This window comes from Pieris rapae, chromosome 21 (genome assembly GCF_905147795.1).
Source record: "Pieris rapae chromosome 21, ilPieRapa1.1, whole genome shotgun sequence".
Taxonomy (NCBI): Eukaryota; Metazoa; Arthropoda; class Insecta; order Lepidoptera; family Pieridae; genus Pieris; species Pieris rapae.
Genome location: NC_059529.1, coordinates 3,339,523 through 3,362,047, shown reverse-complemented (window position 1 = coordinate 3,362,047; position 22,525 = coordinate 3,339,523). Strand labels below are relative to the sequence as shown.

Here is a 22,525-nt window from a genome sequence, read left to right as displayed (position 1 = left end):
GTAAGAGCATCGCTTGAGATAAATTGCTATAATATGTATAGTTTTTGTACCATATTATGGGTGTGTATGTGTAGATGTTATATTGTAAATTAATAATAATATTTGTACATATTTTTCTTGAATTTAAAATCGCAGTCATATAATAAGCCTTATATTGGCAACACCGGATGGTTACAAGCGAAGTAACACAAAATACATAGAAAAACCTCTTTTCGGCAGCATCCCGTTTTGTATCACATCAGTGAACAGATAATTATCGCACTGTGCAACCGTTGGTCGTGTTTCTAATTTGGCATGGATTTTTATTGTTACGTGAGTTGAATCTTTTTAATATTCTTTAAGCCATTTTACGATTTATTTAAGTTTTATAATTAAAATGCTAACGTCATTTTAAAATTAACCCCTCATTGGTTCATTGTAAAGTATTACATATACATATTTTTATTAAATAAGTTTCTTTTGTTATTAATGTTGTTCACGTATATAACGGTCTGTTAGTATGTAGATGATTTAACAAAGAGTGAAAATGAAGATAAATAAAAGCATATAATTTTGTAATACTTATTTGATGTAGCCGTCAGGTACCTATTCAGTTGGTGATTTAAGCCTAATTTAAAGCGCCTCGCAGCGAACCAGAAGCCCGCTTTTATACAAGAATTATAATTAATTATTATATACTTAATAATGTAATCTTTTTGCAAAATTGTACAAACTTGATTGAAAGAGTACGAAGATGTACAAAGTTGTATATTTTTTATTTCTAGAGCAAAACTGCGCGTACGCCCATTCAATTTGTGTTAATATTACTACTAGTTATTACACGATATAAACATACCGTAAAGTAAATAAAAAATATAGTGTTTTAAAACCCAACCTCGTTATGATTGTTAGATTTTTCGATATATTATATCCGACAGCTCTATGGTATATTTCAATTTATCTGTGGCACCGCCTCAGCGCATGTGCAAATTATACTATGTTTAGGCGCAATAATTTCTATTTTCTAAATGTTGTTTTAGAAGTTCAGGAATATTCTCATTTAATTAAGAAAATTTTACTTTTAAATATTCAAATTCCAACGTCGAGAGTATGGCCATTAAAGAATGGATTATTACTTACTTCCTTTCCGAAAATACTACGTAGGTATAAATAAATGCAATCCTTTCAAAAACTCAATGCCAGTTGGTCTTAGTGCCAGAGATTTTTATAAAAAAACAACATTTAGTTTTTTATTATGATGAAAATTAAATAATAATCAATAAATTACTTATATTTTTCAGATCTTATGGACAGCTCTGTCAGTTGCGCTGGGTTACGAGCTACAGGGTCAAATAATCAGAGGTGTGCCATGTGTGAAACGAAATTTCCAACTTTACTGTCCAACAGCTGGCAACACATATCCCTTGTAAGTACACTAAGCCAATGGAATTGTTACCAGAATATGGATATAAGCTTATTACATTCTACAATTACAAACATTTCGTTGTATTGGTGATGCTCCTTCATCAAATGTTTACTCTATGTTTACTTTACGACTTCACGGCGTGACTTCCTACTTGTATGAGAATGACACTGGCTCACGCTTTATCACGTGACCATTCAAGACAAGACCAAGACAAGAACGCTCGGTGTTCCACAAGGCCAGCGCTGCTGAGCAATAAAATATCTTTTATACACATTAATTAAGAACTATTTTCTTTTCCATGTTTCCAGAGACAAAATCGAAACATTCATAGACGAGAATAAAGCTCTAATAAAACGTATGTACGGGTCCTTTGCAATGCCCAGCGGTGCACGGGTAAGAAGAGCACCGGGTGTTCCGGATATGCACGCAGGGATACCGGACACACACACGGGTGACTCGTATTTCAGGCGACACGTCCGACAGGCTAAGCCGAAATTACCGGATGCCCAGGCTGTTAATAGTACTGGCAGGTAAGATTATTTAATTAATTATACGTATAAATTAATTAGATTAATTATGATGATATTGTGAAAGTCGATTTAGACATAATACTCGAACAGATAAAGAGATTTTGATTAGTCGCGACGAAAAATGTTGAGTGTCACTGCAAGGGGAGTGTAGTTCGTTCTACAACTGAGCGTTTTTAAGCCATTTCTTGCCGCGCACTACCGCTATGTGGAAGTCAATGTATTCGAATCGAACCACTACAACTCTTATTTAAGAAAAGTGCACACTTACTCATAAAAAGCCAGTAACCCCAAGCAGTGGTATCACTTAACAGAGTATACTTAATGTCTATGTCGCTATTCAAATAAAATTCTAAATTTGAATTATGTACAGCGATTTTAGGATTTACAGATGAGACTAGCACTAATTATATCTTACATATGTCAATGACGTATTAGATTTTGACATACGCGAGTCATAGTTCGCGCCAACTGGCGTTTTTGAAACGTGTGTTGTTATAAGTGTTGTCATAAGTTTTTTTTTTTACTAATATTGGTTAAAGTTATACAAAAGCTTAATCGTTATAAAAGTAATACATAATTACGAATTCGTATGAGACTTTTTGTGACTTAACACAGGCCTCCCACGCAGTTGCTACACTTTTGGCCGTTATAGTTATTACCTACCTAGGCGTGTTCAGAATTATATAATTTGACAATTATCGACCGTATTGCTAAGACACATGCCTTTAGTCGTAGGCTCTCGTACTATAAGCATTCCTTTATGTTAAACCAGAAAATCAAACACATTTATTGTTTATTTATTTATTTATTTACACTTCGTTGCTAAAGAAATACATATAACACAGTATATATAAATTACAAGGGATGCAACGGGCGGCCTTATCGCTAACAAGCGATCTCTTCCAGGCAACCCTAGTAAGAATAGAAATAAATAAAAATAAAAAAAATGATGGGTGCAAGAAGTGCAGAAGTTATATAAAAAAAAAACAAAATAAATTTATACTATATTAAAATATAGAACCTTAATCTATTAGTAACTATATATATATTATAATAACTAACTAAAACTAAAAAGCTAATCTTACAAATTCAAGAAAATAGAGAATTACATTTACAAAACGAACAGGAGATACAAGAATTACACAGGTCACGATTGATCAGGATATGATAAGGTTAGGAAATATTTATATAGAAGAGTTTTAAAAGACGATAGGGAGGAAGCCAATCGTATAGACTCAGGCAGCTTATTCCACAGCCTAATGGCGGAAATCCTAAATGAATTGCCTATGAAGGAAGAGCTGTAGGATGGAATTTCCAATAAACATCTATTGGAAGAGCGTAGCGTATAGTTAGAAGGACCTAAGAATTTGAAATTATTGTTGTGAAAAATAATAATATATTTTGTTAACAAGCTTCCATTTGCTTTTCAGGGTAGACGCGTGCGAAAGCAAAACCGAAATCATGACTCCATACTGGGCGCTCAATTCGGCCCGGAAATTGCGAGCCATTGTAAATACCATGCATTTTGAACAAGCGATACACCAGGAAGTGTGCAGGTATTAAAAGATTTTCTATACGATTCATCGACTAAAAAAGTTGGTTACCTAGGGGTTACAAGTGATTTAAATTTTGAACGAGGATATTACTGGCTGTTAAAAATTAAAAAGATAAAATTCTAAGAGTCAAAATGCGAGAACGCCTTTTCATTTGTTGATGCAAATTCTCTTTTAATATATTACCTAAACTTTTCTGCCTAAGTTCTATAATAAATAATTCACTATATTCACACTAATATAACACATAAATCTTCATGAGTTCCAGTAAATATTTTTCTCATAGAGTTGGTAAACGTGGAGTAAAATGATATAAATACCTACATATTTTAATATTACTTTGTTTTTGAATACAAAAGCGAAGTAGTTCCACATTGGATTATAAATTACTGTGAACAACAATCTACTTATATTAAAGTTTACAATTACCGGCTTATTGTTTTAATTACAAAAAAAGTTCTTAAAGTCTACTGTATATTAAAATTTAATTTTTATTATTGTTTAGCGTTCTATCGAGCGCGATATATCGGGCAATTATATCGAGGGCGAGTGTTAAGAATTGCTTCACTGATTCTTAATATGCAATAGATGCCAAAGCAATTATTGAATTATAAATTGACGAACTCGATATTTTCAGCAAACAATCCACGTCAAGATGTTCAGGCGATTGTGGATGCGAGCAGAAATACAAATGGCACAGACTGCTCGCGTACGACCCAAGCGACGATTGTGCTGGAATCTTCATGGACTGGTTTCTATTTCCCTCTTGTTGTGTATGTCGATGTAAACCATAATTACGTATATACATAATATATTTTAGTTTGAACAAATTTTGAAAATAAACTTATGGAGTGTATAAAATAATAAAGCGAATTATAGTAATTTTTTTAATTGGACGCTAATTTTATATAAAAGTGTTAAGAGTTTAACGAATTTAAACGATGGGCAGACTTACATACGACATCAAATCCATATTATTTCGTTGAGAGAAAAGTTGTGGCAATTAATTGTTATTTGCTAGGTGTCTTTTCATTGATTCACAATAATTATATACTTTAATTTATTGCATAATAAATATTTCATTTCTATCGAACTTAATGGCATAGCAGCGTTGTCTACATAAAAAAAGGTAATTGCTATGTAGCGTCCTCAAATTCCACGGCAGTTCTTTTTTTCGCAGTCCGCACAGATTATAATATATCATCAACCAACTAGTCAATAACTATAAAGTTATTGCCAGTTGTCACTACTCACTGCACAAATTGCTTCTATTATAAATTTATAAAATATAAATTATCAATATTTACAATGACTGCAAATACAATATGTAATCTACTTTTGATTCCAAAATACATTGTAATTAAGATTATTAATAGTCAAGTGGTATTCTATGTTCCATTGTATCTCAATGTTATGTTTAAATATAATTTTTATAAGTATTAATTTGAATTTAAATGATTTATTTTGTGATCCTTAAAAGTATACCTAATTTTAGTGTACATTAGGTTTATTTTAAATATAATGTTAAGTTTAACAGAATTCATAATATCAACAAATTATTACAAGATATTTTACAAATAAAACAATTGGTATTAAAATAAACATTAATAAAAGGCTATTATTGGGATTGTAATTGTAAGTAAATATGCTATTAAAGATACTTACAATATTTTGTAATTTATTTGGTTAAAAATTGTTTATGCTACAAATAGCGTATAGGTGTAAAAATTGTCAATATTTTTTTTCTGAATAAATAATACAAAGTATTCACTTTGATTTATTTGGATCTATCTCTTCTCAATCTCACATCTATGATGTCCAATAAATGGCTTTATTTGGAAGTGATATTTCTTCTTAGGTACATAAAATAAGTAACCATCATGAGAAATTTTACTATTTGATTAAGCCAAAAATGGCCACACAGCACTAGATTTTATATGATTAGCCAGAAAAAAACATAACAAATAATACAATTTATTATTCTTGATGCTATATACAAACGTAAGACTAATAAACTACTTTTACATTTAATCTGTTTTATTCTCCTTTTGTTTTAACTGCTCAAACTCTTTGAAGATCTTTTCACTTAATTTTTCTCCTTCATCATCAATTTGTTCCACAGAAAGTACTTCAGGAATATAAAACTGCATCATATTTTGAACCTGTTTAGAGCATAACAGTGAGTACACAATTTAGTAAAGAACAACAATTGTTCTGTATGTATTATTTTTAAATGTCTTATTATATTTTAGTCGTGTGAGCATAACAGATGGGCTTTAATTAATTATAAAGTTTCTTAAACTTGATAAATTTTTTAATAATATTTATTACACACTTTTTATAGGACAGTCGGCAAATAGGCATTACCTGATCTTATGAAAATATACATGCAACTATTTGAAGAAATTTCGAGATTGCATAAATTACACACATTACTAAAATGTTGCAATACTAAAACACTTACTCCATTTTTCAAAGTAACTATGGAACTTGGACACGATGAGCATGAACCTTGCATTTTAAGCCTTAGAATGCCATCTTTAAAATCTACAAATAGAACATCCCCACCATCTTCTTGCACTGTTGGTCTTATTCTAGTATCCAACAATTCTTTTATCATTTGAACTATTTCATCATCATCTTCGTTTATTTCTAAAAAATAATTATCCTCTCACTAGTGTTAGGAACTACATAAAACACAATTATTAGCCCATTTATTATTATTTATTGCCGCTTGAGTTCTTGCGCTGCACCAGAAATTATGTTGTAGTTTTTATGTATATTGTGGCATCTTCGTGATAAATCAAGTTAAAGCAATCCCAATTTAGCAAAACAACAGATTTCTTAGAAAGTTTGGTATAAATGGGCTAGGTCATTAAGGGGACAAAATAACATCCATAGTTTTACCTAAATCTTAAATTGATTTAGGTAAAACTATGCCCACCTTATTTTATTGTCATTATTGACAATATTTTATGGGTTATTATGGGTGTAATATTAGTATTATTGTATAGAAGACAAACCAACTAACCAATGAAGAGCCAAGTTATTCCTACACTTAAGGGGATTTGTCATTAAATTGAAGGATGTTACATGGAGTTTCAACTGTAAATTCTTTATAATAATATAGATTTCACCTGCATGCATGTCACCTAATATGATTGACTTTCACCATGTTAACTTTAAGAATGGTTAATTTATATGCAGTGACTATTCATACGGATATCCATATGAATAGTCTGGTCTGGTCTAGTCTGTCGTGGTCTTATCTGCCCTACCCCTAGTGTATATAAAAAATCAGAGGCGCTTAGGAAGAGCAGCCCCCACTCTCTGTAACAACGCAGCTTCCGCTTTTTGGTCCGAACCAAAACCGGTTGGTTTGAAAAATAAATGAACGATGCTACAACCGTTGTTAGTAGAGCCTTTATAAGATATTGATGCATCTCAATAGCAATAATTTGGTGGTGGTATTAGATAAAATGATGTATTACACCATTTTGTAAACTGCACATTTTTTTAAATAGCTGGCCATTTACGCTTTCATACTTTTTTACATGAAACACTCAAACTATGCCAAAATTATTTTGGTATCAAATTTCATATCAAAAACTCAAGTATGTAGTCTAACAATAATAAGATCACACGAAAAACCCTACAAATTTCATTACTTTGTGGTGGTTGTGCACATGAATGTGAAGTAAAGTAAAAATAATGGATGTTTTTCTAAAAAAAACCTTTTGGGTATCACTTGGAAAATTTGTTTCTGCGGGATTCAAGGATGATCCATTCTTTCTGGGGCACCCTGTATATAGAGGTTATTTTTTAAATAAGATTTATAGTAATTATTGTATCTCACGTGTATCTCCTGAAGGTTTAGCATCAGTAACCACTGGCAATCCACTAGCAAAGAAGTCCATTATTGTCGCAAATATATCTGGCTTCAATAGTTTCCATTCAACATCATCATCCTGTTTTGTTACAGTTATAAAATCAGAACCAAAGAAAACAGCTTTAACTCCTTCTATTCTAAATATCATTTTTGCTAAAAGACACAAAATATATTGTATTAGAAATAAGAGTCTTACTAGAAATTAGTAGTTTACATATCTCCACATAGCTTACCTAAAGGGCTGCATTGAGCCGCACCAATATTAGGAAAGTCTATTGTTTGTCCTGGCTCTAGTACTTGAGTACCAGGAAGGAATTTCAAACTGTTTGGATTTGGTGTCTCTTGTGTTTGAATAAACATTGTGCGACAATTACACACATTAAGCAAAGGCTTAATTTTAACACTTCTAAGTTGGTTGGAAGTAACTACAAAACCACTGAAGGCTTTGGTATCTAAATGCCTACAAATAAAATACCATTAGCAACTTTATTTGCTTATTTAATGTTATAAAATGTTAAATTTTTTTATACCTAGTGAGAGCAGATAAGCAATATATACGACCACATTTTTGACTTGCCCTTATATAGTGTAATGAGTTTCGAAACATCTTCAAGTCTTTTTCGCTATTCAGTATTCACACACAAATCTCAATTAAATACGTCCTATTATTATTCAGTTATGAGATAAAATATTTATACAAAACCATTGCTGATTGCATATTGTCAAAACAACAGTCAAGTGTCCAGTCTTTTTTTAAATTTATTTATTAGCCGGATACAAAGTCTTTTGGCACTTCTATCTATTATACTTACCAGTTAATGTTAATCTGATTCTGATCATTTGGAGACTGTGAATATATAGTTAGTCTGTGAATTAGAACTTCACGTATTCCAATTGAAATTTGTTGTTAACCATGTAGTCTAAAATTATATACAAAGTTTTTTCTTTCATATTTTATATAAAAATAAAATACTTGTACTTAACATTATCTATAATATATTTAACCCGTGGGCTGTAATCTGTATGTTGTAACTTGTCACTACTGTCACGTTACAAGTGTGTGTTGTGACTGATGTTTGCAGAGACTAAGATTTAATACTTGGTCTTGATAGCCGATGCATTGCATTTTGAGTTCTAAATCTAACTTCTATGGTGTTTCTAGTTTTTAGATGATAAATTAACATTGTTATAGGTAATAAAAACTTTAGATAAAATCGTTATAAATAGTAACAGCAATTTGTAGAAAGTATCTTTTAAATTTAATTCAATTTAATTCTTAAACAGTATTATATCGTATTTGTATTTGTATCTTTAAAGTTTAAAACTGGCCAGAGGGTCTTACCAAACTTTTCTTTGAAAGTTTTTCCACACGTTTTTTTTTGTTTGTCTTTACGCCTTAAATAGAAATGCTTTAGTATTTGAAATCCTTATTTTTTAATTTTACAAAGGAAAAGGGTATTTAAAAAAAATATTACCCTCCTTATTTTATTTTACCTCGATTTTTTAGGTGTATACCGAAAAAGTATTATCTGCAAGAAATGGCAGACCCATCAAAGGGTCGTGGCCGTGGCTTGGCCTTAATTCAATCGTTACGAGCTCAAAAAAATTTGGAATCTTCAAAGCAAGACACACCTAGTGAAACCTCAAGTTCTCTTGATATGTACCCACCACCAAGTGCTGCATCAAGCTATACTCCTAGCTATGCCCCAAGTGCAGTAAGAACCATTGTTATATTTTAATTGTTATTTAATTAAACCTGATTGAGCTCACCTCATAATACAAGAGTAAATCCTGCATGATCTACTCTTGTATTATATGGCACTACTTCTCTAAACACATTGTGTCATAAATTAGGAATACAATGTGCTACATGTTTCCCCTTTTTTTTCGGGTACTTGTTATCTTGTTTTGGGTAGGCTTACTGCCTGTATTACTTAAAAATAAAACTAAACTTTGTAATTACTGTTTAGTTTGTTTTGTCCATGTAAATTAATGATTTTTTTCATACATTCATATTATAGTTCCAGAATAATTAATATTGCAGATTTTATCCTACAATAAAAATAATTTAATATAATATTAAAAGGTTTCTTCCGCCATGGCAGCACCTCCAGCCGGTGGAGGGAGAGGAAAAGTTGCATTACTTAGTAAAATGCTTCACAAACCTGGTGGAGGCGGAGGTATGTATTTACTGTAATATTTGATTATTAAATTATGTATATACATTTCAGTGTGCTATTTCTTTTGATTTATTAACATCTGATGCTCTTTCTTTACAAGTTAGTGTTAACCAAATTCAAATAAAGAAATTACATCACCAGGTATCAAACCTTTTTTTTATTTGCCTGTAGTGGAAATTTGTTTGCCAAATATTTATCACTGAACCTTCTAAAACAACAATGACAGACGACAACAAACTTGTAAATAAGGTTTTTAACTTTTATTATCGGAATTTTTCATTTCGTAAATAAAAACTGATTGATTATATTTCCAGATGTTCCGTTATTATGTCCAGCATCAGATGTTAAACCAAGCAGTAGTGCCCCAAAGAGTATGGGGAGAGGTCTCAAATTGATTGAATCTTTGTAAGTATACAAGAACCTAAATTCAATTGACATAGAGATTCTCTCAATGGATTCTACGATTCTTGGATGTATCACAGGTTGTATTGTATAACTTAATGCCTAAAAAGACCTCTGACAGGAGGATAGAAATAATGGAATAGGACGGCTTATGCAAAACAAGAGTAGATTCCTCCATTTATTTTAAATTATTATAAATTTATTACATTTTAGCTTGAAAAGTTTTGAAAGCGGAACAGCCGTGTCAGCCAGGGCCCTAATTCAAGTGTTAAAGTGTTCTGGCATAAACCAAAGATAATGTTGCAGATAATATTAAATTGTTATTTCTAGAAGAGCTGCGCAATCACATTCCTCGCCACCTGGTGGCAGTGTTGCTAGTGTGGTTGATTCAGTGACTGATCAAATGGCAGCTAGCACTATTACGGCAGGCACTGATGCCTCATCGGCGGGCAAGAATAAGTACTTTGTAAGTGTTCACAAATTTAATAATGATTGTAGTACCATTGTGGTTGCATAGACACAATAAAAAATTTGGTTTTCATCCAAACCAGATTCACAAGTGTTTGTATGTTTGTCAATAAATAGCATGAAACTAGAAGTTATATTGTGATGGTGTATTTTTTAAGTTATTCAAACTTGTAAATTTTTGTTTTTCTTAAAGGTATTTAATAAATTTATATGAATAAATTGTTTAAGTAGTTTTTGATAAATGGGTATCTTGAAAACTGCCACCAATCTTACCTATATCATACATGGACCATCTTTACTTTTTTCATTTGACAGATACATAAGTATTTTTTTTAAATTGCCTTTTAATATTTGTATTTCTTATTATAGAGAGAGATAAAAGATACTCCACCAGTTGTAATGAAAGGTACGACTGGGACGCCGTGTGACGTCACAGCCAACTACATATACCTAAGGTTTGAAGAAAGTAACGTTTTCGAGTATCAAGTTAAATATGAACCCGACCAGGACCACAAGCATCTACGGTTTAAACTGCTTAATGGTGAGTTTTTCTTATCTTTTGTACCTCGAAAGGGGATCAGTTGCTGAGTAACAAGACAATTTGATTTGACATAAGGGAGTCTTACTTAAGGACCTATCCGGTCGCCAAACTCCAAAAAGTACATTGTTTTTCCACTTTTTGTCATTGTTTCTTTAAGTAGGGCAAATAGAAAATATATGGTGGAGTTGAGTAGTTCATGTATCCATTTTGAAGGGTCAATACATGATTTAACTTTTGCTATTTTTGGCTCATTCTTAATTTCCAAAGACTTGAATTTAATTCAAACCAAATGTGCGTCTGATATTGTTTTCTATAGTTTTATAGTCATGTGAGACAGACCCCTTCTGCTACTGTAAGTGAAAAACACGGGTTGGTAAGTAACCTCTATAAGATAAAATAAGATCGCGGTCCATTGAGCTCTCACTTATCCAGGTTTGACTCTAATTGTTAGGATTCGACTCTAAAGGTGATTCATAAATGGATGGTATTGCGAACTCTCACTCTTTTGAGTCAGTAAGTTCTGATTCAAAAAGAGACAGAGTCAGTTCTGATTCAAAAAGAGTCAGAGTTAGTTCTGATTCATAAAGAGTCAGAGTCAATTCTGTCGCGTTTGTGAAAATCCAATACATTTTAAGCGCAACTTAGCAGTTGTTGTTTTTTTTCAGAACATAGAAAACTGTTCGAAGTGAAGACGTTTGACGGGTCAATACTATACGTTCCTCACCGGTTGCCCAATGACGTCACTGATCTCGTCTCAACTAACCCATATGACGACAGCAAAGTTAATATCACCGTGAGTGTTTTCAATTATTTTTACTGACTAAGAAGGAGATTATGTTACATAAGTTATTACCCCAATTTAGAATAGTTTGAATAATAGCAGATCCAATTCGACTGAGGGTCTATCAAGAAAATAGAACCGATTAAAAGGGTGGCCACGCACTTGCGAGCCTGGTAAAGTTTATTGATTATCACTAAAAGGACTATAGTGCGTTTGCTTTATAAAAAATGCTTTCGAAATGTAACATTTTGGTCAAATCGTAAATGTAAACTTAAGAAACTAAACAAAAATCGATTTCAATGTGTTTCTATTTATTTTAACGATCTTTATGCTTTTTTTTTATTGTGTTTGTTTTTTTTTTGGGATTAATAATGTGTATTTACTACGACTATGAATTTGCGTGTTGTTCCCGCGAGAATGTACGTGCGTGCTCCTATTTCACCATGCCTAAAAGATAATCTTTGACAGTCTATGACAAATCTTTGTTTTCAATTATTATTTTTTTTTACTTAAGATGTCATATGGAACATGGTGTAATATTTACAAATCATTACAAACAAAAAAGTGGCGGAGAGTTTATTGCCAGTTCTTCCCTTCCGTTCTACGCCCTTGATTTGAGAACTGGCAGTAAATGTAAAATTTAATATATATTTCTTTTTTTTGACGTTCATAAGTGTACATTGTGCCACCTATATGAATAAATGTTTTTTTTTACTTTTGCTTAAATACAAAAAAAACTTAAGCCAATAATTTTTGATATTAATTTCTTTCAAAATTACAGATAATATTCAATCGCACACGACGCCTTAGCGAGATGATACATATATACAATCTGCTCTTCAAACATATAATGTCTGACCTTGAGTTGGTGCGTTTCGGGCGGCAACACTTCAACGAACACGCGGCCATACAAATACCACAGCACAAATTGGAAGTTTGGCCTGGGTAAGTTGATTTGCTAAATTAAATAAATTATTTGTTTGAACATACACGCTATAAAATTTAAAATGAAAATTTACTTTATATACAACTAACTAACTCAAAACAAACATTACATTCTAAATACAATATTCAAACACTAAAAAAACTAAGCTATATAATATGTTAGTGTCTTGATCAAGATATTAAATACAGGTTTCTATCGGATATAATTTGTAAAATAAACTATAAAATACTTAATTTTAATGTTCAAATTCAAAAGGCTAGTGAGGGTTGACTTGTATAGTATTATAAGCTTATATCTCTATGTAACAGTCTGCAGTATGTAAACCTGTATTTACATATAATATAAAATGGAAATTTTAGAAAAATCAAACGATGTATTTTTTTTTATTAGTTTTTTTTGTTTTGTTTAATATTTGTATGATCTCTCCGTGTATGTCATGTTTGCCTAAAGTGCTTGTCGTATTAAAAATAGTATTTTGCGGTTATTTTACCGATGTTACAGTGTGCCGAGTGATGGCAAGCTTTTTTAAAAAAAAAAATATTATATACTAATTTATATACAGTATTGTCTTTCGGCAAGGATAAAATGAAAAGCTATAACGAAGCTGATGTCCACCCGATACAAAACCCGGGGCAAAGCTCATTTATCTATTCGCATCTCTAATAGTTTAGCTATGAAATTTTGTTGATGAACGATCTAAAGACAGTTTTTTCAGTTTATAAGTTAAATTGTTCCATTTTTGTGTTTACTGATTGTGTTATTATATCTTTATTTTAACCACATATGCTATTTTATAATTGTTCGCTAACAACGGTTGCTGTAACTCAAAACATCGGGTTATAGAAAGTTACCATAGACAATATGAGATTTTTATAGAATGTCTTATTTTGTGTATAAGTAAACTGTGGCTCACCTATGTGTTGAAATGTTAAAATGTCTGTTGGCTAAGGCGATGGAACATTTTAAACCTTTTTTAAGACTATTATTTAAGTCAAACTTAATTAACTAAGACAGAATACATATTCAAGAAATACATTATATACCTTCCATTTAAAAAAAAAATTACTCCTTCCTATAAGGCTGGCAACGCACACACTAAAATGCAATGACTGCGGCGGACTATTGGCGGACCCGTATACTCGTTTGTTCCCTATTAGGAACTATTAATAGGGAATTATTAATAGGCCTCAGTCAACACGATTCAGGACACGTTCTCTTGGATTGGCTCGTGACTGTAAAAGTCGCCCTTGTCTTATCAAAATTTGATACTTAATTCACATAATTAATATTTTTACCTAATGATATATGATCCATCGCAAGAGAAATCTGTAATCTTTTTTTTAATGTGTACAAAATGTTTCCAGATATGTGACAGCGGTAAATGAATACGAAGGCGGTTTAATGTTGACCCTTGACTCCACTCACCGGGTGTTGCGTACCCAGAGCGTGTTATCTTTCATAAAGGATACTGTGCAAGCTCATGGGGCGAATTGGAAGAACTTGGTTAAGGATACTCTGTTTGGTAGTTCTGTTATGACCAGCTATAACAAGAAATTGTATCGGTAAGTATATCGTTATGACGAAACCAATACTTAAATAATTAGGAGGGCAACATAAAATATTTTAATACTTGAAGAATTTTTTTTTTCTTAGCCATGAATTTTTTAATTAAGTGGTAATAGGGTGGAGGTAGACTGGTGCCCCGGGATGTAATTTACATCATTAATAACCGAATAGAATATAAGAGATCACAATGTAAGAGAAATAGTAAAATATTTGGTTGCCTAAAAGACATGTTACAATTTGAGAAAACTGAAAATCCATCATACAAAAAATTTGTAAAGACATTTTGTAGCATCAATCGTTTGTCTACAATTATCTCTATGTAACTTTTATCATAAATCAAAAATTCAAAAAGTTATAAGTAAAAGGATAGAATGAGGAAAAAGAAACAAATTTTTTGTAAGATTAGTTTAGGAGATATAGGCAAAATGTGTTTTGACCCCCTTTTCCAAGATGGCGGCCGAGGGTCCCACAAACTTGGGTTTAACCTTTTATTAACCAAAAAGGTTTGTAATCTCTGACATGTCAAAAAATGATAGCTGTCAGAATTATACAGAATTAAAAATCCCGGTGGACAGAAAAGCTGTGTTCAGTTTGTGTTGCCATCGCACTGTTATATACTTCTTTTTTCTTTCATATTATGTATAAAATATATAAAAATAATTCCTCCTGTAATCCGTTTCTGTTATTAATTTTACTAAAAATTTTAGGGTAGACGCTATCGACGATAATTTAACGCCGAAATCGACATTTGAGAGAATAGAAAATGGGGTTCCCGTGCAGATATCATACATCGATTACTACAAGAAGAATTATAACATCGACATTATGGATTGGGATCAGCCGATTTTAATTTCAAGGTATTTTAAGCCAAAGCAGGTCCTTATTGCTACTATTATATCTTTATATATATGTAGGAGCAATGGCGCTGGTATTTGCTGCCATGTACATCATAATTTAATACACACAGTCAATTTATTTTAAAACCCTTATATAGTTTATTTTGTTTACCAATATTAATAGATTTAATAATAATAGTTAATTTAGACATATTAACTACTATTTAATAATAAAACAAATAAAAAAACCAAAATCTTTATTCATATAAATAAGTACACTTATGAACGTCAAAAAAATGAAATTAGTTGTGAATTTACATTTGCTGCCAGTTCTCAAAGGCAAAGGGCGTAGAATGGAAGAGAAGAACGGGCAATAAACTCTCCGCCACTATTTTTATTCGTCAAGTTTATTTTTTATTTTACACAACATTTGTAAGGACCATTACCCCATGCTCCACACGACATAATTAGTAATAAATAATAATAATAAATAAATCAGTGGCGCTACAACCTCTTTAGGTCCTGGCCTCAGATTTCTGGATCTGTTACATGATTATTTTTATATCTAATAGGCAAGTAGGTGATCAGCCTCCAGTGACTGACACATTGTCTACTTTTTGGGTCTAAGACATGTCGGTTTCCTCACGATGTTTTCCTTCACCGTTCGAGCAAATGTTAAATGCGCACATAGGAAGAAAGTCTATTGGTGCACATCCGGGGATCGAACCTACGACCTCAGGTATGAGAGTCGCACGCTGAAGCCAACGCTGCAATAATAATAATATAAAAAAAGATTTGTCCCAGATTTTCAAAGATCTTCTATCAGCAAGAGGCATGGTGAATTAGGAGCACTGACATTCTCGTGACATTGTATCAAAGAGGTTTTGTTTCTGAACAACCATTTCAGGGACACAAAACGAATATCCGGCGAGGAAAAGGAAGTGGACTATATGATATGCCTGATTCCGGAACTGTGCCAGCTGACAGGATTGACAGACGACCAGAGGAACAACTTCCGGTTAATGAAAGATGTCGCTACGTACACCCGAATCACTCCGAATCAGCGACACGCGGCCTTTAAACAGGTAAGACTAATGGAGCTTAGGGCATAAATTGGTATGACATTATGTGTATTGAAATGTATTAATCGTGCTAGATCTAGAAGGAAATATACTTGCTAGTTTTGGAATATAGGTAAAAAAGTTATTTACCATTATTACTGTATACCAACGTGAGTAAATAAGAGAAATATATTTTTTTACACACTTAAACGTGGAATTCAGTAATTCCACGTGTGTGTGTGTTAAATTCCAGTGAATTTTACACACACACCCTTCCCCCTCCTCTTGTCAGCAAAAGTAAGCAAAGCTCTAAAAAATAATGTATATAAAAGTATTAATTTTTTTAGGATCAAACGCATAGAGAATTATGCATTTCTTTTTCCAGCATAGACAAAATGTGCAAAAAGTAAATAATAATATAATTACCAAATAAAAAATCAGAGACTCCCCTATTCTCTATAGTCCTTACGTAGTACTTGAACAGGCCCCAAATAATAATACAAAAAATAAAAATAAGTAATACAAAAATTTCATCAAAAATCGGTCGAGCCGATAGGAGGTTGATGCAAGCACACGCACACATGATTTGTTATTAAAAAAATATCTTTGATCTTTTCTGAAAACAGGCCCGTTTGTATGAACCAGATAACCTTTAAAAACACCGATATTTGTATGAAGTTTTAATTACTTTTAGTTCGTCAGCAACGTATTGAATAATGAGTCGGCTAGGAATCGCTTAAAAGGCTGGGGTCTGAGCCTCGCGCCTGAGACAATAGATATAACAGCTAGGACTCTGCCCCCCGAAGCCCTATACTTCGGGAACAACGTGAAAGTCCCCGGGAAACCCAATGCTGAATGGAATGCTGACGTCACGAAGAATTCCGTGATGCAAGCTGTGGATATATACAAATGGGCTGTGCTGTTCACCGATCGGGACAAACAGACGACTATGGTAAATTAAAAATATCTAAATAAACTCAGGAAATTATTATATATTTTGTGTCCAGTTAGGAGAGTATATTGGGGGTTAAGATTATTACTTACATATCATTATGAATTAGCTTATATTTTTCACAAATAAATGTTAATTAACGTCTTTATTTAATAAGGTTAACACAATTTTCAAATCGACTAAATTTATATAAATATGTATACGACTATACTACGTACGAGTACGTACGTAGGGACGTACAACTCGTTAAATAAGACGTGCCCAAAAAAACATTTTTGACTTGAAAATTTCCAGAGTTTCATTGAAACAGTCCAACGCTGCTGTAAGCCAATGGGTATAACGATCGACAAGCCGCAATTCATTCGATTGCCGAACGATCGAACTGATTCGTTTATTATAGGGCTTAGAGAGGCGATACAAACGAGGCCGCAGATTATTGTCGTTATATGCCCTTCGTCACGCGATGATCGCTATTCGGCTATTAAGAAGGTCTGTTGTTCGGATGCCGGGATACCTTCACAGGTAATGCTTTTTTAAGGAAATACATAGATATATACACGCAGTCCTCGACTTACGTCGTTTCGATTTCGAGAACCTAACATGCCGTAAGTACGAGGACTGCCTGTACAAGATTAGTTAAACATTTATTAACCATATCCTAGCCTGCTCAATTTTGACATATGTAATTCTTGTATATCTTATTACATTGTATTGCATCGCATTCATGAATCCGGGAGATAAGCTTTTTAGTTCTGTTTTATTAATGTATTTTTTGTATCATTTAAGGTTCTATATTTTTTTTATAAGATTAAGTGTTCATCATTTTAGTTTTTCCCTTTCTATGCTTGCCGCTTAACTGTCGCTTTTTCCATTGCATCCGGTTTGAAATTACTATTCTAAAGAAATTTCTCTATCTATCTCATTTTCTCTCACGTTAAATCGTATGAATATATGTTTCTGTCTCTTTTTACTGTCGCTTTTTCCGTTGCATCCGGTTTGAAATTACGATTCTAAAGAAGTTTTACTTGAAAAACTTTCAGGTCATAAACGCCCGGACAATAATGAACCAGCAAAAAGTACGTTCGATTACTCAAAAGATTCTATTGCAAATGAACTGCAAGCTCGGCGGGACGTTGTGGCACATCCATATTCCTATCAAGTCTGTGATGGTGGTCGGAACCGACAGCTACCACGATCCCACGCGACGACGGCGCAGTGTTTGTAGTAAGTATACAAATTTGGGAGCGTTACAACCATTTGTTTGAAGTGAAACTAGCGTCGAAGAAAAAGATAGCGTCTCATTCTCTCTCAAGAGAGAGAGTGAGACGAAGGCGAACGTCGCTCACGCAGTTCCATGGAGCGAGAGGTGGAGTGAGTGAGAAAGAATGATAGAGAGTAAGGGAGATGAGAAATATACACGCGATTGGTTGATGTATTCGTTTAGTAGTTACATATTAACAGTGCTATTTGCTTAGAGTATTGGTTTTTAATTACCAAAACTTCTGGGACTCGATGTAAAGCGAGACAGTGTTATAGGATATCAAGGAATTGTACTATGTATTCTCTATTCTCTAGTCTCTGGTTTACCACAAATTTACTACATTTTATAAACTTTTATTTGTATAATACAATATAATAAATAAATATTAAACAATTTTTACAGGCTTCGTAGCATCATACACGCAAACTCTAACGAAGTGGTATTCGACAGCCGTCTTCCAGGAGGCAGGCCAAGAGATAATAGACTGTCTGAAAGCGTGCCTCGTCAATTCCTTGAGGCATTATCTGATTTCAAACGGATATTTACCAGAAAGAATAATTATGTATAGGTATGTATATGACCTATAAAATAAAGACCTCCAACATTGCGGGCAACTATGAAATGGCAACACTTTTCAGATGTCATTGTTAATTGTCATCCATCATTTAGTTTCTTTCTTTCTTTCTCATGGTTTCTTATTAATAATTGTATTTATATAATAAGTACGCCTTAACTTATTCCATATTTTTTCCAAACGCGTATTTACGAAGGAACTAAGCAAATCTAAAGAATTTTTAAGATTAAGATTAAACACACCTCATCTTTCAAGCTATATATAGTATATTGTTTTTCTTATTACATAATGTTTGTTGTATATATAATCAGTTTTGGCTACATGTTTAATTTAAAAATAGTTTCTTTGAAATAAACTGTTTAGTAAATAATTATCAATAACAGGGACGGCGTCAGCGATGGACAATTTAAACAAGTGCAAACATACGAAATACCGCAGTTGAGGCTTAGTATCCAAGAAGTGGATACACAATACCAACCAAAGATTACGTACGTGATCGTACAAAAGCGTATAAATACGCGTATATTTTTGAAGTCCGGTCCTGGATTATTCGAAAATCCTGCTCCGGGGACTGTCGTAGATCACGCTATTACTAGGAGGGACTGGTGAGTATTCTTCGGATACTTTCTTCTATAAGTTTAAATATTTTAAATAAGTATGTATTTTTAAGAAGTTTTTTATTCGTAAAATTTTAAATATTATATTGGGAATTGTCAAAAACTACTGTCGCCATATTCAATTTATTTAACCAATGAATTTGTCATTGATTTAGCGAAAAATAAAAAGTTAATTGTTATCATTTGCATTGTGACATATGACCGATGTACATGTCTTCGAATCGAACTCCACAAAAACTTTATTATTTTTATTAGTTAAAAGACAAAAGATTAGTGTAATAAACCAAAAATTACTGGAACGATTTAATATTTTTTATATAGCAAAAGGGCAGGAGGCTCACCTGATGTTAAGTGATACTGCCCATGGACACTCAATGCCAGAGGGCTCGCGAGTGCGTTGTCGGCCTTTTAAGAATTGGTATGCTCTTTTGAAGGACCCTAAGTCGAATTGGTTTAAATGCTTTAAAATCCCAAACACATTCAAATTATGAAATCACACCAGCAAGCAGTAAATTTATTTTATTTATTTATTCCACTACATTTTTCTATCTTAACAGTTACTACTACTTCGATATAACTCCAAAATAATTCCCTCACCAATTATCCTACATAAAAACATTAAAAAATTAAATTTATACGCCTAAATCTTATAACTAACAATATCAAATGATCTACTCTTCCAGGTACGACTTCCTAATCGTCTCACAAAAGGTGAACCAAGGTACGGTCACACCCACCCACTACGTCGTAGTCAATGACGATAGTAAAATGCCACCAGACCAATGCCAAAGACTTACGTACAAATTGACGCACTTGTACTACAATTGGCCTGGCACAGTGAGAGTGCCAGCGCCGTGCCAGTACGCGCATAAACTGGCCTTTCTGGTCGGCCAGAACATTGGCAAGAACACCAGCGAAGCGCTCGCTGATAAACTATTCTTTTTGTAAATAACGTACGTGTTTTGGCCGTAGAATTCCAGTACTTTGCCAGTACGTACTTAAACGTATAACAACACTGCAAAAAGATTTGTAACTATTTGTTTTTTAATTCATTTTAAATAGTTGTAGATGACATTGGCAAGAACACCAGCGAAGCGCTCGCTGATAAACTATTCTTTTTGTAAATAACGTACGTGTTTTGGCCGTAGAATTCCAGTACTTTGCCAGTACGTACTTAAACGTATAACAACACTGCAAAAAGATTTGTAACTATTTGTTTTTTAATTCATTTTAAATAGTTGTAGATGACATTGGCAAGAACACCAGCGAAGCGCTCGCTGATAAACTATTATTTTTGTAAATAACGTACGTGTTTTGGCCGTAGAATTCCAGTACTTTGCCAGTACGTACTTAAACGTATAACAACACTGCAAAAAGATTTGTAACTATTTCTTTTTTAATTAATTTTAAATAGTTGTAGATGACATTGGCAAGAACACCAGCGAAGCGCTCGCTGATAAACTATTCTTTTTGTAAATAACGTACGTGTTTTGGCCGTAGAATTCCAGTACTTTGCCAGTACGTACTTAAACGTATAACTACACTGCAAAAGATTTTTTACGATTTTCTTTGTAATTAATTTTAAATATTTGTAGTAAGTACATATGCTACTCATATTCCGAGTGAATGTATGTAAACAGGCCTATTTAGTCGACTAGAACTAAAGATAAACTATTATTTTTGCAAATAACGTCACGTACGTGTTTTGACTCCTCAAATATAGCAAACCCCTTAACAAGATTTGTAACGATTTGATAAATTAAAAAAAAATACTCCGTCAAATGTAATTGTAATGTCTAATTTCGAAAAAAAAATTATAAATAAATAAATTAATTAATAATTAATAAAACATTTAATATTAATTTATTTTAAAATTCGTAGTAATGTACAAATGTCACTGTCTGAAATGTCCGAGTGACAGTACGTACGCACATTACCTGCGTTTGTACCTTTAACATCCAATAGTGATTCTGACGGTTTTCTGACGGTTTTCTCTCAATAGTAGTTCTGACACAATCTTAATATCGCTATTGGGATTTAGGGGCAAAGTAAGGATTCTGGTTATATTCGAAATTAGACATTACATTTGATTTGGTTTTTTCTTATGTTAAGGTATACATTAAAACTTTACGTGACTATTTCATAGCAACCACATAAATTTATTCAAAATTTAATAAAAATTTAATAAAATTTAATCGTTGAGTATAAAATGTCTTACTGGGATATTTTTTACTAAGCGGTTTTCATTCTCAAGTAAGTTGGTTTTAGTTCAAGTTATTTAGTTAATAATCGTTTATTATATAAGTAATTTTGCGAAAAAGGTTGTGGAATAAAACAAAAAAGCTGGTTTAAGTTTTAGACAGTTTAAACTTGTCCAAAATGGCAAAAAGTATGTTGTCAAAAAGTGTGTCGTCAAAAACTGAATATCGAAGCACATCAAATGAAAGTTATTTTTTTTTTGATTTGTCTGTGTGTGTCTGCATTATCGATTAGGGTTAAATATGAATATTTTTACAAATAAAATTTTAGTAGTAAACATCAGGGTGCTATACGTAATGTTAAAGTACAAATAAAGCTCTCTAATAAAACAAATCATCCCAGGTTTGGGTTTTCATGGCGAAATATTTCATATTCTGTTGGTTAAATCAATAGAATCTTATTCTAGAATAGATTTAGACAAACGTAAAATATTTAAATAATCTTAGGGATTAAAAATAAAAAAACCTTTTAACACTTTTAAAGAAAACACTTTTTTAATGAAGCTATGTATTATCGTAAACTTATAATTATTTAAACATAATTTTAAATTTAACCGACGTTTTGCGTGCTTTACAGCGAATGTCAAAAAAGTTGTATTATTTGTATTTATTTCCCCGGCTAAAAGATTAAGGGTTTCTGCAGAAATTGCTCCTCCATTTTCGAGGATTGTTTGTATTGAGATTTTAATTTGGGTATTGTTTTCT

General features: G+C 32.4%; 3 protein-coding genes across 4 annotated transcripts in view; 2 read left to right on the top strand and 1 right to left on the bottom strand.

Moving 5' to 3' along the window:
- Window positions 1-4,465, top strand: part of LOC110995036 (protein spaetzle 3) — a 35,790-nt gene extending 31,325 nt beyond the window's left edge. The window contains exons 4-7 of the mRNA XM_022261997.2: window positions 1,281-1,405; window positions 1,714-1,935; window positions 3,366-3,491; window positions 4,126-4,465. Of these exons, the coding sequence (XP_022117689.2) occupies window positions 1,281-1,405; window positions 1,714-1,935; window positions 3,366-3,491; window positions 4,126-4,282 (630 nt within the window). The 3' untranslated portion in view covers window positions 4,283-4,465. The remainder of the gene's footprint in view (window positions 1-1,280; window positions 1,406-1,713; window positions 1,936-3,365; window positions 3,492-4,125) is intronic.
- A 981-nt stretch (window positions 4,466-5,446) lies between these two features.
- Window positions 5,447-8,116, bottom strand: LOC110995037 (NFU1 iron-sulfur cluster scaffold homolog, mitochondrial). Its single transcript, XM_022261998.2, has 5 exons — window positions 7,908-8,116; window positions 7,611-7,837; window positions 7,345-7,530; window positions 5,953-6,140; window positions 5,447-5,650 (listed from the first exon to the last, which is right to left on the bottom strand). The coding sequence occupies exons 1-5, from the start codon at window positions 7,982-7,984 to the stop codon at window positions 5,516-5,518; spliced, it is 813 nt and encodes a 270-aa protein (XP_022117690.2). The 5' UTR covers window positions 7,985-8,116; the 3' UTR covers window positions 5,447-5,515.
- A 314-nt stretch (window positions 8,117-8,430) lies between these two features.
- On the top strand, window positions 8,431-21,943 carry LOC110995038 (piwi-like protein Ago3). Of its 2 annotated transcripts, XM_022262001.2 has the most exons (18): window positions 8,431-8,569; window positions 8,885-9,092; window positions 9,464-9,557; window positions 9,872-9,962; window positions 10,290-10,425; window positions 10,797-10,968; window positions 11,634-11,761; window positions 12,531-12,694; window positions 14,060-14,257; window positions 14,969-15,118; window positions 16,005-16,182; window positions 16,853-17,110; window positions 17,405-17,632; window positions 18,151-18,334; window positions 18,774-18,939; window positions 19,329-19,550; window positions 20,246-20,459; window positions 20,636-21,943. In XM_022262001.2, exons 2-18 carry the CDS (start codon window positions 8,916-8,918, stop codon window positions 20,684-20,686), a joined length of 2,811 nt encoding a protein of 936 aa, XP_022117693.2. In that variant the 5' UTR covers window positions 8,431-8,569; window positions 8,885-8,915; the 3' UTR covers window positions 20,687-21,943. The 2 variants fall into 2 exon arrangements, with proteins under 2 accessions (XP_022117693.2, XP_022117691.2); XM_022261999.2 differs by having other exon boundaries at window positions 20,246-21,943.
- The last annotated feature ends 582 nt before the right edge of the window (window positions 21,944-22,525 follow it).

Bases quoted from the DNA above. Each gene is read 5' to 3' on its own strand.
- LOC110995038 (XM_022262001.2), top strand. From the start codon at position 8,916: ATGGCAGACCCATCAAAGGGTCGTGGCCGTGGCTTGGCCTTAATTCAA. The intron at 10,426-10,796 runs GTAAGTGTTCAC...TTCTTATTATAG, and splicing joins CGGGCAAGAATAAGTACTTT to AGAGAGATAAAAGATACTCC. The intron at 10,969-11,633 runs GTGAGTTTTTCT...GTTTTTTTTCAG, and splicing joins ACGGTTTAAACTGCTTAATG to AACATAGAAAACTGTTCGAA.
- LOC110995037 (XM_022261998.2), bottom strand. From the start codon at position 7,984: ATGTTTCGAAACTCATTACACTATATAAGGGCAAGTCAAAAATGTGGT. The intron at 7,531-7,610 runs GTAAGCTATGTG...TGTGTCTTTTAG, and splicing joins GGCTCAATGCAGCCCTTTAG to CAAAAATGATATTTAGAATA. The intron at 6,141-7,344 runs GTGAGATACAAT...ATTATTTTTTAG, and splicing joins TAAACCTTCAGGAGATACAC to AAATAAACGAAGATGATGAT.